This window comes from Thermobia domestica, chromosome 8, assembly GCF_964235325.1.
Source record: "Thermobia domestica chromosome 8, izTheDome1.hap1.1, whole genome shotgun sequence".
NCBI classification, from domain to species: domain Eukaryota; kingdom Metazoa; phylum Arthropoda; class Insecta; order Zygentoma; family Lepismatidae; genus Thermobia; species Thermobia domestica.
In genome coordinates, this window is record NC_137461.1 from 191,594,880 (window position 1) to 191,613,987 (window position 19,108).

The 19,108-nt window shown below is 36.7% G+C and overlaps 1 protein-coding gene across 2 annotated transcripts in view; it reads right to left on the bottom strand.

Moving 5' to 3' along the window:
• pbl (epithelial cell transforming 2 pebble) overlaps window positions 1–18,012 on the bottom strand; it is a 286,114-nt gene extending 268,102 nt beyond the window's left edge. The window contains exons 1-2 of one of the 2 annotated variants that reach the window (XM_081769346.1): window positions 17,727–18,012; window positions 1,368–1,444 (exon numbers count right to left, since the gene is read on the bottom strand). In XM_081769346.1, the coding sequence (XP_081625472.1) occupies window positions 1,368–1,444; window positions 17,727–17,811 (162 nt within the window). In that variant the 5' untranslated portion in view covers window positions 17,812–18,012. The remainder of the gene's footprint in view (window positions 1–1,367; window positions 1,445–17,726) is intronic. The other variant, XM_081769347.1, reaches the window with a different exon arrangement.
• Window positions 18,013–19,108: the final 1,096 nt, after the last annotated feature.

Genomic DNA, 19,108 nt, shown 5'->3' on the forward strand with positions numbered 1-19,108 from the left:
GAGCTACTCTCACATTTGTCAGGAGGAATAGGGATGGGTAAATATTCGTCATGTGGAACAGGTTTAATTGCTGACGGAGATAGGGATACACAATGTTCTTTCTAGTTTTGGTATTGTGTCCTTTGACTTTCACAAGACGAAAGTAGCAGTTAATGCTATGATCCCTCTGATGTCTCCAAGCTATAGGTATGGCGAACGGCATACATTTGTTGACACCTTTCATCCACAGATCACCCCTCAACACAAGACTGACATACAATGTGAGGTGCGAAACACTTGTCTTGGTCACCGATATCCATACCAAAGTACGCCCGGTATGCTACCTTCACAAACTGCACGCTTAAAGATAAAAGAAAACAATGTTAATGCCTTAATCCGCACCAGGCACTTTGTTTTAAGCTCTCTTTTATATTGTTCCATGACAAGAGGATTTTCTGACCCCAAATTTGTACATTATGCATGTTCACATCCCCGGAGAAGTGGAAAGTAACCTAATCTGAAACACACACATACTGCAGGTATTCCCAACCTTATCGATCCAATAAAATACCTTGGATAAAAACAAAACGACGACGAAAGTTATCTGGTGCCGAAGACTGAAATATCTGGACTTTATACATATACCAGTACCGTCGCTTAAATGTAAAATTTTGTTCGTTGTGGTCCTGGAAGTAACAATACCACACGAAGAATGACGGGTAGATTTGGAAGCGGTTCATTGTATATTCTCCACATACTTTTCACTGAAGATAGTCGAAACCGTTCACGCAGTTGTAATACTCTGTACATAATAAAATTACGTAATGTTAGAACGACTTTATACACAATATGTATTGCACCTTTATTAAATACCATGAGGTGCACAAATGAATTAAACTTACAATATGTTTTCAAATTCTTTTTTTAATTCTTTCTTATAAAAAAAAAATACATTTATGACACCATGAACTCCGAGCATATGTAAGACATTTAATTTCTATACAACTTGAAGTTTTTATTTTACATTTATTTCATAGACCTACGTAAGACAATTTCTGAAACCATTCTTCACTTACCTTCAAGGCGAATAAACGCCTAACTTGCTAAAGTGACAATTGTTATGAGTGAAGACAAATGTTCGTGTTGTCAAGTAAAAGAGCTTGAAAAAATAATGAACTTTCAATGTTTATTGAGTGTTCAAAAGAGAAATAAACTTAAGTTTAAAGTGGCTTCACCATTAAGCATATGATTCAAGATCGCAAATTAAAATTGGATATTCAGTGGGTATGAATTCAAGACAGACATAATTAAAACATATCCGTCAAATATAGTTGAGTTTAGCATTATGCAGATATAGTCATACATACACATGATGATCATTTACTTACTTCAGCTGCGTCGTGAACATCTTTATCACCTTTCAAATTTCCAACAATACATATTCTCATCTGCTTGGCTGAATTTCCTGTAAAATGGAAACATATAAAATGAGTTCATAACACATTAAAGCATATAAAAAAAAAATGAAATGAAATATTTGAGTTTCACGTCCCACGGTTATGCCGGTTAGGCTAAAGGAGACGGTGATGAAGAGTAATGAATGAAAATCGTGGAATGAAGAAAGTGGGAGGAAACATGAGAACCCCGAGAAAACTCACGCACACGGTGTTTGTCCACCACAAAGTTCATTTGGCGGGGGCTGGGTTCGAACCCGGGACCCCAAGCACCAGAGGTGAACGCTCTACCACTGAGTCACCGCGGCCCTAAAGCATAAAAGTGTATACACACTGTAATTATTTATCGGGAAATTCTACACTAAATTATTTCTACGTTTGAAACGTATTGAACACTATTTAATTATATGGATGAAACCCAATAATGGGATTTTGTTTCTGCCGTGATCTTAAACCATACATTTGAGTGAGTTAAAGCAGAAACTATTGAAACTAAAATATATTTTAAAATTTGCGATTACACTATCAAATTAAGGAAAGGATTAAATATTTCATTGTTAATTTTTGTAAGTTTCAAGTCAAAAATATCATCTGAGCTCTGGTGAACAATGTAAGACAAATTTCATTTTCATTGTTTGGAGTTCGCAATAGCACTCAAATTAAGAAAGAAAAACTCATCAAATGTTTGAAGTAGAAAGTCACTCTCTATAATGCTGAAAGAGTGATATCACAAAAGGCTAGGGAAAATCGTAATGTAAGTTTGGAGAAGAATGTGAAAGAATCAATTGGGTTGAACTGGCAACCAAAGAGAAGACGCTAGGAATAACAGAGGCGTAGCAAAAAATACGTGAGAAAAGAGAAGTATTATCAATTTTTATATCCTGCTGAAAATTTTAGTTCAAATTATTTCGATCCTTGCTGGAATCCTTGCCAATAACACATACTGTTTTGAGAATATCTTCGAATGAAGTAATTTTAGATTTGAAGGGAACTGAATCTTTCAAAGTGTATCAATTTAACCACTTAAAAGGATTTAATAATCACTTAATTAATTCCGACAGTTCGCGATTTCACATAAAAAGCAGGATTGAAAATATCACAATTTAAAAACAAAACAAAAAATTGTTGATTAAAAAAAACGGAATATACAATTTTATTTCTTGTTTTAACTGATGAACTACGGAAGTTCCAGGTTTCTTATATTATGTGATATTAGTATAAAAACCAAATCAGAGGCATCCTGATATTCATGTTATGCTTTTTCCAAGATGTTTGTCACACATGACAATTACTCAGTAGCAGTACATTATTGTTCTCCCAACATATAAGACTGGGCAGTCACAGTGATATTCGGAATTAATTTCAGAATAACTGCGAAAAATCTACCTCTGCCGCTCACAATACGCATTTCAATGCAAGTGCAGAGCTAACGCTAAATATCAAGGTCAACCCAAATTATGTTTAAAAATTCTTTTTAAACAGTTCAACCGTGTCCTCACTTTCACGATTTTATGAATACAAAATAGGAAATTAAATTATTACAGAAAAGTTTCTCCTTTAGAAGCAGAATTTTCGAAAACCCTGGCACATGTGTCAATTTCAATAAAAATTTTATATACTGTGTTCCATCTGTCTAACTTGAAGGGCTCGTGAAATATATTCTTGACAAATTCTGAACCCCCCCCCCCCCCGTTAGGATATACATTTTAGTGAAACTGACAGGATAAAAACCCAGCTCGAGTCAAGTGCCACACAATACTCAAAACTTCATTCTAAACGGCTCACCATTTTCGTGATGATAAATTGATAACGTCATTATTACTTTTATATATTGAGAATAACATATACCCCCCTCTTTCTCTATAAGTGGCATTTTCTAAAACACTGGAGAACTTGGCCACTTATTTATACTAAGGAGGTTATATATGAGGTTTCATCTTCCGAACATGAGAGGCTCGTTACACACTGTACTTCTGGAATACATCTGAACTTCCTCTTTCATTCCTTTAGGATAAACATTATAATGAAAGTGAAAAATTATAAACTTCAAACGGTTCAGCCATTTTTCCCAGAGAATGTCGATTTGAATATACAGGAAAAATTACAGAAAGTTTCTCCCTCCCCTTAGAAGAGAAATTCTTGAAAATGCTCGGACAAGTATCCAATTATTTTTACTGTGGAATTTACATAGCAAGTTTCATCTTCCTAACTTAAGAAGCTCCTAAGAAACACTGTTTTATACATATATTTTGACCCACTCCCGTCCTTAGGATACGCACTTAATGAAAGTAAAATGATAAAAATTCCAGTTTTGAGGTATGTATTAATTACGTTAAAAAATTCACTTCAGACGGTTTATCCCGTCACGTATACGTAAACGTTGCAGTTATGGTAAACAGACCATGATATACACAGTGTCCCAGAATTCTATCCCTGATTACAAACACTTATAAAGAATAAAATATGACACAAAGACAAATTGATGCAACATACTCTAGTTTTTGTGTACAGAATTAATAAATTTCTACATGTGATCCTTTCGAAGCCCGAAGGATATCCAGGCGATATTCCAATTCCACCCATGTGTTAGTCGACATTACGTGAGGGATGGATGTTATGTTTCAGTAAATCTGCGCCGCAATGCTGCGATGTCGTTCACTGGTTTTTGGGTGCAACTAGTCCTTGAAATAATCCCAAATGATGAAATTTAATGGCGTTATGTCCGGTGGTCGCGGAGGCCAGTTTATGGGACCAGCATGCCTGATCCATCTTCCCGGAAATAATGTATCCAAATAAGCACGGACGTCTAAGCCCAATGAGGTGGTGCACCATCTTGCAAAATTAAGTTCGGAATGTTCTAAATCAGTAGCACAACAAATAACTGCAACATATCAGGATACTGTAGGTAATTGGCTGTGACCGTCTTTTCACTGAAGAAAAATAGGTCCTATATTTTGATTGTGCATAAATCCACACCACATATTCAGCTTAGGGCTGTCTCTCACAGGGGGGATTCTCGGATCCCCAGATCCTAGCATTGTGTCGGTTGACAACACCGTTCAAATGAAATGTGGCCTCATGTGAGAAAAGGACACGTTTCAGATAGTCTACATCTTCCTCAATCTCAGACAGCATGGCAACAGCGAAGTTAAAACAAGCACTGTAATGGTTGGTTGTAGGGACTGAACGATCTGGACTTCGTAAGCACGGAAGAGATGTTTATGTAGGATGCGGTGCACTAATATCTTAGGAATCTGCAGCTCACGCGAGGCTCTGCAGACTGACTTCTCACGAAAGCGTCTCCCACTGTCTGAATTATCTGCGCATTAGGCCCAGGCTAGCCTGTTCCAGGGAGATCACTGACGCTGCCTGTTCCCTTAAACTTAGCATACTACATCTTGATGCTTTAACATCTGATGGCTGTCAATAGTATGCAGGATTCGCCCACGTGGAGCCACTTGAGAAAAAAAAAAAAAAAAAAAACTTTAAAACCCATCTGGGGTTTTGAGCTCTTTGTTAGTATATTGAACTAAGATGATCATATATATTGAACTAAGGTGATCATATTGAAAGTGATTTTTATCAGATTGTGGAGTTTCCTTTGGGATTTCTCGTTAAGACATACAACTACATTTAATGTAAAACTTTATCAAGTTCTGAATGCACTGAATGAATAAAAAAAACTTAAGCTCAGCTTGAGATAATAATAGAACAAATTAATGTATGGATTATGCTTACATAGCCTATTTGAAGTAAAATATGCAATTTTATATTTTAGAAAATATTTTTCGTGAAAAGTGTGCTCGGCAACGCCGAGGGACGTTATCCTTCATACGTTTGACGGACAAGGCCATATGTGCCGCACTACCACTAAATATATAAATACATTAGTAAAACTATTAGTATTATTTCTTACCTTTGAAGGTAACACAAGTATTCTTGAGCAAAATTTGGTTTTCCAACAACAGTTTAGTTCAGTTGCTACTCCTCAAATAAGCATTCTGTAGAATCAACACTAGCAGTAGCGCAAACATTCTTGTCAAATTTAAGAAACTTAATGCTCGGAGTTTCAAAACTACGTAACGTTTACTATTTCAAGTGCTGAATTCAAACTTCCGTACTGGTGAAAGTTTCGATATACAGTAAATAAAGCTGCATTTTCGGTAAAAACCCACCGTGAAAGAAGTGCTCGGGAAATTATCGCAATTGAATGCACAAGGCATCGGAAGTGCATACATAAAACTATTTATTTTATGCTGGAAGATATTTAATTTCATATAAGACATTTTGAAACACTTACTTCATAAAATATGAATCATATCCTTGGTAAATGTTTTAAATTAATTTTCGGGAAAGAATCGCCTTGTAACAAGTGCTCGGAAAAATCCCGTAATTTATTTATTTATTTAGTCCTATTTTACATGGCGAAGTTAAGGCTCCTGCCTTGTCTCCCACTTGACCATGGAATACAATAGTACGATGATTAGTAACACAATAATAATAATAAAATATGTATAAAACACTCCCAATCACACACACACTATCTCTCCTCTCTCTCTCTCTCACACACACACACACAGTATCGGAAGTGAACTTCAACAATTAAAACATTTATTTTACGCTTGAAAATGGAAGATACCTATTTGATATAAGACAGTTTGAAACATTTATTTTATAAAACATGAATTATATCTTCGTTTTAAATTAATATATTTGGTATTCATATTTTGCGAACGTTACTGAGGCTCCTGGGATGACTATCTACACTTGTTTGTTTGTCTGCCTGTACTACACACACTACGGAACAACTTTCGGTGTTTTAAGTTTAAATTTTCAGAGTGAAAGCACAAGACACACTAAATTTCTTGTGCAGATTTTGGCGGCATACCAACGTAGAATTTCAAAATGATGGCAATTAAAAAAAAAAAAAAAAAAAAAGTGAGTATCCACGCTACAAAGCGCAATTTTCGGTCTTTTAAGTTGAAATTTCCAGAGTAGAAGCACGAGACACTCTAAATTAGCTGTATTACCCTAATTCCCAATCTTTGCTTCTTTTGAGTAAACAAAACAAACGTAAACGATTGCAATCGGCTCAAGAACACAAGAATTGGTCAGTACAACAATAATATAAAGTGCTCTTTAGTGACGAAAGTAAATTCGAAATTTTTGGAACGCAGAAAGTTTGGTCGTCGACTTCCTGGAGAACGCATGCTCGCACAATGTATTAATCCAAGTGTCAAACATGGTGGTGGGTCTGTCATGGTATGGGTTGTATCGCATGTGAAAATGTTGGTGATTTAGTGAAAGTTGAGAGAACAATGAAAAAAGATTATCATCGCATCTTGGAGAGACATGCTCTACCCAATGGCAAAAGGCTTGTCGGTCAGCGATGTATTTTACAACAAGACAATGATCCCAAACACAAATTTCATTTGTGTAAGTCGTACTTAGAAAAGAAAGAAAGACGAAAAGAACTGATAAACATGCGATGGCCACCGAAAAGCCTGGACCTTAATCTGATCGAGTTATTGTGGGATGAGTTAGACAGAAACGTTCGAAAACGTCGACCAGTTAATAAAACACAATTGTGGGTACATTTACAAACGTGTTGGAATGGACGTCCAAACATTATGGAAATTATATCTTTGTTTTAAATTAATATATTTGGTATTCATATTTGGCGAACGTCACTGAGGCTCCTGGGATGACTCACCTATATTTGTTCGTTTGTCTGACTGACAACTTTCGGTCTTTTAAGTTGAAATTTTCAGAGCAGAAGCACGAGACACTCTAAATTAGCTGTACATATTTTGGCGGCGATCCAACGTAAAATTTCAAAATGGTGACCATTTTTCAAAACAGCAATGAATTCAAAATTATTGCAAGTTGTGACAATGACAATTTTGTAATATACATACAATTTTAACACTTTTACCCCAAAGACAATGAAGTATTTCGAAGGAACCCAATTAAATCCGAAAATACCCGAAAAAAACCCATATAGGCCCAGGCGGGTTGGGTTATTCCGAACCCTGTCGAAAACTGCTCCAACGATTTTCTTCATACTTCATAAACAAATGTTTCATTAATTACCTTGTAATATGACATAACTCATTTGCCTGAAAATGTCCATAAGAAATAGTTTACTCTTGGTATTTTTTTCGGACGATTTTCTCAAAAATACTCAGCCAATTTGGTTCAAATATTATAAATGTATGTTTCATTAAATAACCTGATAATATTGTATAATTCATTTGTCTTTAGAAGCTTAGTAAAGAATGAATTTGTCTCGGACATCTTTCTTTAAAATCTCAGTCGATTTTATTCGTATCTTAAAAATAAATGTTTCATTAACCACCTGACAATATGGAATAACCTTAAAAGACCACAAGGGTAGTTTATTCTTGGGGGTGAATTTTTCCGGCCAATTATCTCGAAAAACGATTCAAACTATTTTTGTATATCATAAATAAACCTACAAGGGGTAGTTTATTGTTAGTGAGATTATTTTTGGATGTCTTTCTCAAAAACTACTCAGGAGATGATTTTTATATTTTATTCATAACTTTATAATGTTGCACAAATCACTTGTCTCGAAAATATCTAGAAAAGTAGTTTTTTTTTTTTTTTTAACAATTTCCTCAAATACTATTTATGCGATCTTGATATCTCGTAAACAAATATTTCATTACTGATTTATATCTAATCTATTGAATCATATGGTTCGGATTCCACGTTAATCAGTAGGTCCATGTCTCATATAGCCTCGCTGCTGAAAGGAACGCTAAACTAAAATCAACTGAACTCCAATCTATGAAATAAGTCATTTCTCATGGAAAAGTCCACAAACAGTAGTTTACCTCTGGGGCTGAGCTTTCTTCGAACGAATCTTTTCGAAAATATAATATTGCTCGCATTTCATAGATAAATGCTTATTAATAGCTGCAGGGATATTCCATGTCAAGTGGTCCAATGGTTCCCACCTCACCCTCTCAGATTTGGAACACAGGTTGGTACTTGGCTTAAACAGACATGTGCAAAATGTCAGCTCTGTTGCTGCTATAGTTTCCAAGAAACAGGGCACTTTTATGTTGACCCGAAACACCAGAACGGAAGCAGGAGCATCACACAGGCATTTTGGGGAGGTCGTTATCCAGTTGCTATTTGTTTGTTGGTGCTGAAAATAACTAGTCTCGGAAGTTTTTGTGCAAGGATGTCAACAATGAAAGCAGTTTTGACCCAGATGGCTTACGTTTCTCCGAAAGTGAGATTGAAAATACCAAAAAATAACCCGTAAAACCAAGTACTGCTGCATGGATGAGTCGATATCCCTTGAACTGTGGGGTTATTTGATACAGATTGTTTTTCCCATTATTGGTCTCTAACACGATAGTCTGTGTGCCAAGTAGGAAGTTTTTAAGTCGTATAATCTGTAAGTGGGACCTTATGAAAGTTGGTCACAAACAGAAAATTGCCAAAACTTACCTATGTTCAATCAGGTAGCTTACCATCATACCAGTTCGTCACCCTGCTTTGGTTGATCCCATTGGAAAGAGCATGTCAAAGAGCCTTGGAGACCAAAATATCATTTTAGAGACTGGGTGCCTTCTTGGTCAAATGCGAACTTGAAGTCGCCCGTTGTCAGCGCCTTCCAGAGCTTGGCTGAAACGTTCGAGTTTTAAAAAACGTGTACTCCCAGACAACATACCATCAAGATTCGTAGTTTGATTCCTGCGTTGATCCATTGTGGCTGTGCCACTACCAATTCTGTAGCAGCCAGTCAGAGATTGGTATTCCCATCACCGAAGGCCCTCCCATCCACCGCTCTTCTCCGCGCCTCATGCTGTGCCGCTATTGGGTTTCTCGTTGGTTTCCAATCCATGTTAGGGTTTCTTACTGGTTCCCAATCCCAAGCCAAGTTCTGCTTCTTACATAGCTTAAACAGTTTCTCCACATGTTGGATAACAGTGTCAGGGTGACTGTAATTCCTTCCAAGCATCGTTGCAGTTGGTACGGGAACAATGCACAGAATGTGAATGTCTGGAATTCAACAATTGCCAAATGTAGATGGCCGGTGGAATATCCTGCAAGGTTCATTCGGATGCATGAAATTGATCAAAGCATCTTCTTCCAGGGACGCCAAAGGTAAGAAATAATACTAATAGTTTTACTAATATATTTACATATTTGCTGGTAGTACCGGCACCTATGGCCTTAAGCCCGTCAAACGTGTGAAGGATAACGTCCTCGGCGTCGCCGAGTTGGTGAGCACACTATTCACGGAAAGTATTTTCTAAAATATAAAATAACATATTTTACTTCAAATAAGTTATAAGCATAATCCATACATTAATTTGTTCTATAATTGTGAAACGAAATCATTCAAAGTTGGGATTCGTCAAAATATCCAGCAATAGCTCTCAATACAGCAGCACACAACCTAGGCATTCTCGCGAGTAATTTCCATAATGTTTGGACTTTAAGTTCATTCCAACACGTTTGTAAATGTACCTACAACTGTGTTTTATTAACTGGTCGACGTTTTCGAACGTTTCTGTCTAACTCATCCCACAATAACTCGATCAGATTTAAGTCCGGGCTTTCCGGTGGCCGTCGCATGTCTATCAATTCTTTTCGTCTTTCTTTCTTTTCTAAATACGACTTACACAAATGAAATTTGTGTTTGGGATCATTGTCTTGTTGAAAAATACATTCCTGACCGACAAGCCTTTTGCCATTGGGTAGAGCATGTCTCTCCAAGATGCGATGATAATCTTTTTTCATTGTTCTCTCAACTTTCACTAAATCACCAACATTTTCACATGCGATACAACCCATACCATGACAGACCCACCACCATGTTTGACACTTGGATTAATACATTGTGCGAGCATGCATTCTCCAGGAAGTCGACGAACAAACTTTCTGCGTTTAGTTCCAAAAATTTCGAATTTACTTTCGTCACTAAAGAGCACTTTATATTATTGTTGTACTGACCAATTCTTGTGTTCTTGAGCCGATTGCAATCGTTTACGTTTGTTCTATTTACTCAAAAGTTGTTTGTTGTTGTTGCAATGCATCCCCTTGAAGAACCGTGTTTTCGAAGTCGGCGTTTCAGTGTTTTAACAGATACGACTGTTTCTCGGGTAGCATTAAGTTTTTCTTGAATTCCTGGGGCAGTTAGTATTCGTTGACGTTTGCTTGTGACCACAATAAACTTATCTTCAGTCTTTGACGTTATTCGCGGTCTTTTTGGTCATCGACGATTAACATTTGACAGAGTTTCGTTGAAACATTGAATAGTGCGAACAACTGCACATTGATGTATGTTCACTCTTCTAGCGATCTGGTACGTAGTGTGAATACTTTTGGCCGGTAGTGTATTTTATTTGTACCTAAATTCTTTTTGACCTGCTACTTCCTAAAGTGAAAGAATAAAGTTTTTGCCAATGAATAATCACGAACTATCCTTTCTTCAACCAGTCAGGGCATTAGATAAATATACGAATTGGTTCAGTCAAAAGTAAATTAATTATATAAACATACCGTAATTTTGTTTCATCTTCTATTGAAAAAAAAAAAATTCCTTAGCCTTTAAAGGTACATCAATATGTAAAATAGAAACGACAAAATAATTTCTTGTCATCTATGTATTTATTTGCGGCAGCGTCATCTCTTGTTCTATTTTTTTTCATTTCACTTTTTTTTTCTGAACAAAGACGCTCGTGCCTTATGAGCAATTAGCTGAAATATTCGTCTTTTCCACGGAGAAAACCGGCTATAGAAAATCTTCGAGCCTCTTTCTTCCAATGTATTTCAACGAAATTGTAATGATTAAATCTCATAAGATAGGCCAATATTCTATTTTTGAAGTAAAGTCTCTCTCTTCCCCATTGTCTTAGGATTCGCCCTTCAATCAAAGTAGCATGATGATAATAACAATAATTATAATAAAAATAATTATAAAGGCCAGCTACGACTCCATAGTGTGTTTACTTCTGATGTGTGAGGCCCTGGTTCGATCACAACTCGAGCCAAACGGACTTCATGGTGGACACACATTGTGCGTGGAGGGTTTTCTCGGAGTTCTCCCGTTTCTTCATATCATCATTTCATTCATTCTCATCATCACAGTTTCTTTTAGCTTACACGACATTACCAGGGGACCTAAAACTGAAAAATCTAGCTTAAAGTTGGTAGTATGTTCTAAAATTCATTTCAAACGCATTAGCCAGTTTCCTGTGATGTGATTACAAACAACAAATGTATCACTTATAGTAAGCCAAATTTTGATTTCATTTGTCTGTTTCCTTTTTTTTTTGGGGGGGGGGAGTCATTTTTTATTACCTTTTCGTATATAACAATTATATTTTTACTTGACAGCAATGTCCAGATAGAAGAATGGAGGGAAAATACATTTCCCTGTAAGCACAGATCTGAGGAACGTAAAGATTTAGGGTATTTTTTTCGAACTTTTTTTTTCCGCCGTTATGTTTCTATGCAACCGGAAGTGTACATACAGAGATATGTTCTCTAAACTATACCATCTTATCATTCTACCTGCACTCCTTTTAAATTGGCCATGAATTTTTCAACAGCTCCTCGTATATCACGTTGAGAGCTATTTTTATTGTACATTAATATCAGTCTTTAGTTTTTACAGCATACGTCCGAACACTGTATTTATACCCATTCTCTCCCCTATCGCATCATACATTTACTAAAAGTTAATAAGATAGTGGGTTTGAAACACTAACACATTACGCTTTACTTAATATAGGCACACTACACACGTTCATTTTCCATTTTCCCGTAACTAATCACAGTACAGTTATGAAATTAATTACATTTTTGTTTGTCTGATGCTCTAAATTACACATAATTCTCCTAATTTCTCAAGAAATTTTGTGATTTTAGAAGACCACGTGAGCAACTTAACCCTAAATTTCTAATTCTATGTCTCACGGATAAAGAAGGACTATTAATGTAAGTGAAGTCGGAGGAAAGGGAGAACTCCGAAAGCATCCAAGCGTAAGTTGTTATCGACCACAAATTCGCCTGTCCGGGAATCGAACCAGAGATCTATCGCTCCTGAGGTGATCGCTACACCACCACCCCCTCCCCAGAAGTTATTTAGAATATGAATTTCATACAACAGACTATTTCAAATTCAATCCAAGATTTCCTTACTCTTCTACTAATTCGTACATGTAGTTTCAAACATGATGATTCTAAAATACCATTAGCACAAACTAGAATATTGTGGCTGACTGAGGATTACTTGCGTCTAAGGTGTGTATGCTATAATTTAGTTTGAATACACCAATAATACCAACTTAAACATTAATTTTGGCATTTGTGCTGTATCGCCGGACCACAAGAAAATAAAAAGAAGTACTGTATTTGGTTAGATGAGATTACATTATTCATTACATAACATTACATTAGATTAGATTTGGATGAGTAATAAGTCAATTACATTCAAAAGAGAGGCGCGTAAACTTTTACAATTTGGAATAGAAAATCACTATCAGCGCATAAATACGACAATGTATGGTGCAAAAACACAAACCAACCTGTGCAACGTGGCCACTGAAAAGCACTAATGCCATCTAACCAAGTCAGGCAGGGCGAAGCTGGTGGGCCCACGCGATAGCGAGGGGGGTGTCCGAAGGAAGCAGGTGTAAGCAAGTGTACTGAAAACAGGTGGGTTTTGGCAATGATATGAGGTTCAATAGAACTTGTCATGGTTTCATAATAGTAACGCTCAACATGTAAATGTAAAATATATACACCGCCGTAGTGAGCACCTAGCACGTTAGGCTGGTTAAGTTATAATTCGATAAAACTAAACGGCTGTGGTAGAGCGTTTACCTCTGGTGCATTGGACAGTTGGTTCGATCCCAGCTCGCGCCAAGTTAAATTTGTGGTGGACAACCACCGTGTGTGTGGGTTTTCTCGGGGTTCTCCCGTTTTCTCCCACTTTCTTCATTTGGCTCATCACAATCTCTTTCAGCCTAGCCGGCATAACTGTGACGTAAAACTTAAAGATTTCATTTCATTTTTCGATAGAACTCAATGTGTCACAGAATGTATATATCACAAACTTGACATATATGCCCTATTCCCTTACTGCCTTTCCTAACACTTAATCATAAGAAGTGTAACTCTCCGCCAAATAGTCCCTTCCGCCTCCATATGCACTGCCGCTTACATCAAAAACAGCCAAAAACAACAAACATCTTCTTAACTTGAAGTAGTTATTTCCCTCACCTAACTTTCATTCATTCGTTATCAGAAAAACAGAAACCAAAATAAATTATCCAATTCATCCAGTAAATTTCCTAAAATCGGTACGGCGATACAGCTCAGTTGAATTTCAGTTTAGCGTCCCTTTCAACAGCGAGGCTATGTGAGACGTGGACCTACTGATTAACGTGGAATCCGAACCACATGAGCTCCCGCCGGGAATCGAACCCGGGTCTCCCGCGCCAAAGGCGCATACGCTAACTGCTTAGCCACGGATGAGCTCAACGGCGATACAGCATTTAAGTTTTAATTTTACACACAGTTACCATAAATGAATCACTAATTTAGAAAAAAAGAAGTCTAGCGGCCTCGAAATCCAAAATTTACGGAGACATTACAAAATCAGACGAAATGTCAGCGTCAGAGTAATAAAAAAAGGTAATGTAGGCCGTCAATGTACAGTCATTAATTAGAGAGAAAAACTAATTAGTGAGAGATTAGAGTAAATTCGGACATGACACGAGACTACATGAGTTCACGTATTGATGCGAAAAATGAAATGAAATCTTTTAGTTTTACGTCCCACGCTTATGCCGGTTAGGCTAAAGGAGAAGGTGATGATGAGTAATGAATGAAATGGTGGAATGAAGAAAGTGGGAGGAAACGGGAGAACCCCGAGAAAACCCACGCACACAGTGTTTGTCCCGTATTGATGCGATATTACGAAAACAGGCAATAGAGAGTAATATGGCAGTGTTTCAAATCCACTGTCTTATTAGGTAACTAACCTAGGATGTGTATGCTGCAGTAATGGAGAGGAGAACATTAATGTGCAACGAAAATTAATGAAAGGAAATGAAATCTTTAAGTTTTACGTCTCACGGTTATGCCGGTTAGACTAAAGGAGACGGTGATGATGAGAAATGAATGAAATGGTGGAATAAAGAAAGTGGGAGAAAACGGGCCCGAGAAAACCCACGAGCAAGGTGTTTGTCCACCACAAAGAAAATTAATGAAAGGGTGTTGCACCTGAACCAAATGTGGTGAAGTAGGGCAAAATTTGGAATACTATACTGTAGCCGAGCTGTATCTATGGCTCTGATAGCTATGCGAAAAAGAAAGCGAGGGTTGATATTACACTGACACACCCCCTTAAGGCCCAATGAATGACCAAGCTGTCACCGCGTTGGCATGGAAACCAGACGTTGTTGCCGCTCCGCTTTCTTCCTTTTGTTTGTGCATAGTTGAGTGAAAAGTTCTTTGAGATTGTGTTCGATTATTGCAACTTTGTGTTGTTTTCTTTTCTTTCTGTGTGTTTGGGTGTGCTGTTAAGAATATTGTTGTAATTAATTGGTGACAATGGATAGTTCTTCAGAGCCGAAGCCAAAGAAAATAGCAGTGTATGAAGGACAAAGCTGGGAATTGATATACAGACTTCGTGAGTATTTCGAGAAAGAGCGCGATAATGGTAGTCTTCTTCCTGTGCCAGGCTGGTGGACAGAGTGGCTGACGCCTTGCGTGTCGGAAAATACACTGTTAAGAATATAACAAACGAAAAATGTTCCGAAGAACTTAATTCTCGATTCCTATTTTTATTTTGTTTGCTTACGCGGAAAGTCTGAAAAATCCATGAAAATTCAGCATTTATTAAGCAATTTATTTCGATTGTATTTGCTTGATTTTTTTTAATTATTAGTGTGTGCGGTTAAAACCACGACAAATTAGCAACATTGTTTTGTCCACGTGGAGAACTGTCAGAGCCAGAGATGTAGAGACCCTAGCAGGGTTGGCTGATTGAAACTAAGGTGGTTTAAACCTTGGATTAAACCAGCTGGTTTTCTTAAAAAACCAAGTGGTTTAAACCAAACAAAAAAAAAAAAAAAAGGAGGAAAAATGCTTTAAATCGTGAGAACTTCATGGTGACGTCTCCACATATGAAACCACCTGCATTACGTTTATGTACTTTTCACCTTTAATCAAGGGGTCCCGTGTTCAATTCTCGGTCGAACCACAATCCATCTTTCAAGTGTAAACAAAGCAGCGATTCGAGGTGTCCCTTTAAGCGAAAGTCTTCTCCGTGATAACCTTGGTATTTCATAAGGATGTTAAGCCTAAACATACGAAACGGAACCAAAATATATATTTCTACTTGCCTGAATGCCTGTTTTATAAAGAAGCCAAGGTTGCTTAAATACATTGATAGAAATTGGCAAAATTTATCAACTGCCTACGCATCTTCCAACAGCAGCTTGGATTTGACTTTGTTTTAATTTTATTGAATGATATCTACATACCAAATTTGTAATTTAATACCTCAGTTTTAGCGTATTGATTATGATATGTTGACCTTAAAATTTTATATACAAATACATTTAAAGTAATAACAGGATTTTCCCAATGGCTAAGGCGGGAGTTTCCCGATTTATATATAATTGTATAATGTTTTTACTTGTGTAACTATTTATCTTTTTGTCCTTCTGAAATGACTCTTGGCAATTATATTAACAACTAGGCCTATGTAAAGATCAGTACAACGTATTTTTATCAGGAGTCCTTCGTGAGTGAGTAGGCAATCGCATTTGTGACTAATTAGTCCCGGCTTCGTGTCGAAATGGACATTTTTTCTTGCATGAAGCAGAGAAGCGGTTTGAATTCCTCTTTAAGCTTATGTGACCTCTTCCAGCATAACCTCGTTGTTGCATAATAACACCAAGGCGAAACAAATTAATTTCTGTCCATATCTAATATATACATAGAGTAAATTATTTAAACCAAAAATAAACCTGGTTTATTGGTTTTTTCAATAAAAACCATGGTTTTTGCCAACCTGGGCACTAGTATATCCCATTTTAAGGGTCATAAATTCGTAAAAATCTACGAAAGAAATCTGTTACTTGATTACACAAGAGGAGTGTATAAGTAATGAAAATATATCGAGATCTTACTTCTTACATGCATAACAAGATAGCAGTTCAAAATGGGAAATGTCTTTACCACGTAATAATCCATAAGGAAGACATGAAGTTAACTGCTATGTGAAGGCAAGATACAAAGTGAACATGGAAATGTCGCAAAGCCGTGCCACACGCAAGACGCGCCTTTGTGCCATATGAAGTGTTTTTCCGCTGTCTTCGTTAATACACATACCTAGAGTCGCTGACGCGCCTGCTACCCCCACACACATCCTCTCACTCCCACTCGGACCCACCTGATGCGGTTCTGCCCTGACTGTCAGATAGCATTCGAGCTTTTTAATGGCACTAGCACAAGTTGGATTGCGTTTTTAAGTTAATCCGTGTTTTACACAGCAGTTTTCATTCTATATGTGCACACGCTCTAGTCATACTCAGCCCTCCTAAAGTCTAGCTCCACCCACTAACGCAATTCTTTCCAAAGGTACACTGGAACCATGTCAGCCTCTCTGGGATGCCATCATTTTTTTCTTACAATTACCTTTTTAAAATATTGCCTAATTTTGATTAGGTAGGGTCAGGTTAACTTTGATATTCAATTTAAATTACGTCTGTAATTACTTTGGGTCCCGTTTGTCTGACATAAACCGAAACACTTCCTGAAGTAGTAAGCGGGCATTTCTATTTAAGATCATATTTCATGAATATAAGTATCCCTTGAGTAACAATTTAGTGTAGGAAAGAAGTATTTTCGTATGCGTTTTCGAGTTTCTAATGACCAAGGACATACAGTTAATAGAACGTTCCGCCAAGTTTATTTGAATAACACTAGTAGGGTGTTGTTCGAAACATGAGATAGTAAGGATTCAGTTTTCGTTATTTTTAAATAGTGCGTAATATGAAACACGTATCAGTCGGTAGGTAGTAATATAATACAGATGAATATGTATCTAGTTAAGATAGCATTAAAATAAGAAATATTAGAAATTAAGAATGAACGACGGAATTGACAGTGGAGTAATTTTAGTTAAGGTAGCCCTATATTAAAATAACTACAAATAAACAGTAATATAAAGTTAAAAACAGGTTCATGTGAGTCTAGGGCATCCGTAGAAGATTAATCCATAATTACCTTTCCTTTCACTGTCTTCAATACTAAAATCTACATTCGATATCTGGAAATCCAGTGGTGAACACATTGCTATTGAATCCATCATGTCTTCTAAACCTTCACTTCACAGCTTCTTAGTTCACTCACTTATTAAACTCTCATAGTGATATATAAATAACACTACACTGACACTCAATTTCAAAATATTACAATTCTAATATACATATATAAATAACACTATTCTACACTACACACGAACACATTTTTGAAGTCCCTTCCTGTTGGAAAGCTTGCAATTTGATTGGTTCAGGTTCAGGTTCAAGGTATTTTCCTTCCTTCTGGCTACGTAACTATGTTGCCAGACAAGGATATAGAATTGTACCTAGGTTCACCCGATCTTCCCATGTCTCTTATTCCGAACCAAGCGTTGCATTGATGGCGAGGGTAAATATTCATTCTCAATTTCTGCAAGAGTCTTTGGTGCTACAATATACAACTTAAGGCAAGTAGTAGGGTTATTTTCCTTTTTCCCTATTGAGTTTTATAGTTAACCGGATTTTGCAAACCATAATAAAATGAATCACATTCTTGTAAATTTAAACATTACTTTAAAAAAAAAAAAATGTGTATATATAAAGGGGAAAAAAGAAAGACAGTTTGACTTAGGTCTTCTACATCCATGAATGAGCAGTAACACATATAAAGAAGTTAAAGTTAAAACAGTTTTTTTCTACTGTTTTGAAAATTAACGAAACGAATAGAAAGAAGGAAAAAAATCTTAGCTTAAATTGCTTTCTCAATAAACTTCGTTCCTTATAGAAAAATTGAATTTATTGTCCATAGCCAACAATAATTCACTGGCGCAAATCCCGGAGGTATGAGAGAGACATGTCCCTCAATCTTGGAACTGAGGGGACTGTCCCTTCCAATAATCCGATTTTTTTTTTTTTTTTTTTAAGAAACGTGATGATTTGTGCAGACTTATTCCACCAGAACATTACGTCGTCTGTTACATAGTATGGGGTTTTCGTATAAATCAATGCCAAGAAAAAGCGCGAAATGTGAGTCCAATGAAGTATTACTTAGAGATACCGTTATCTCGAATAAATTAAAGCTTACCGTTCCGCGGGACACTGTGACGTATACCTAGACGAAACTTGGTACGATAGCAACACGTACCAATTCAAAAATTGGTCCTACGACTCGTGATAATTGCACAGCTGCAACTTCGGACAAAAAAACGGGAAAGGATTGTTATTATGCACTTTGGTGGCCGATTTGCTTTTGTGGATAGTTCTATATTTATAACTCACAAGAAAATGTTTGATGCTCCTCCTGTCGATTATCATGGGACAATAAACGCTGAAATTTTCGAGCATTGGTTTGAAAACTCCATACTAAAA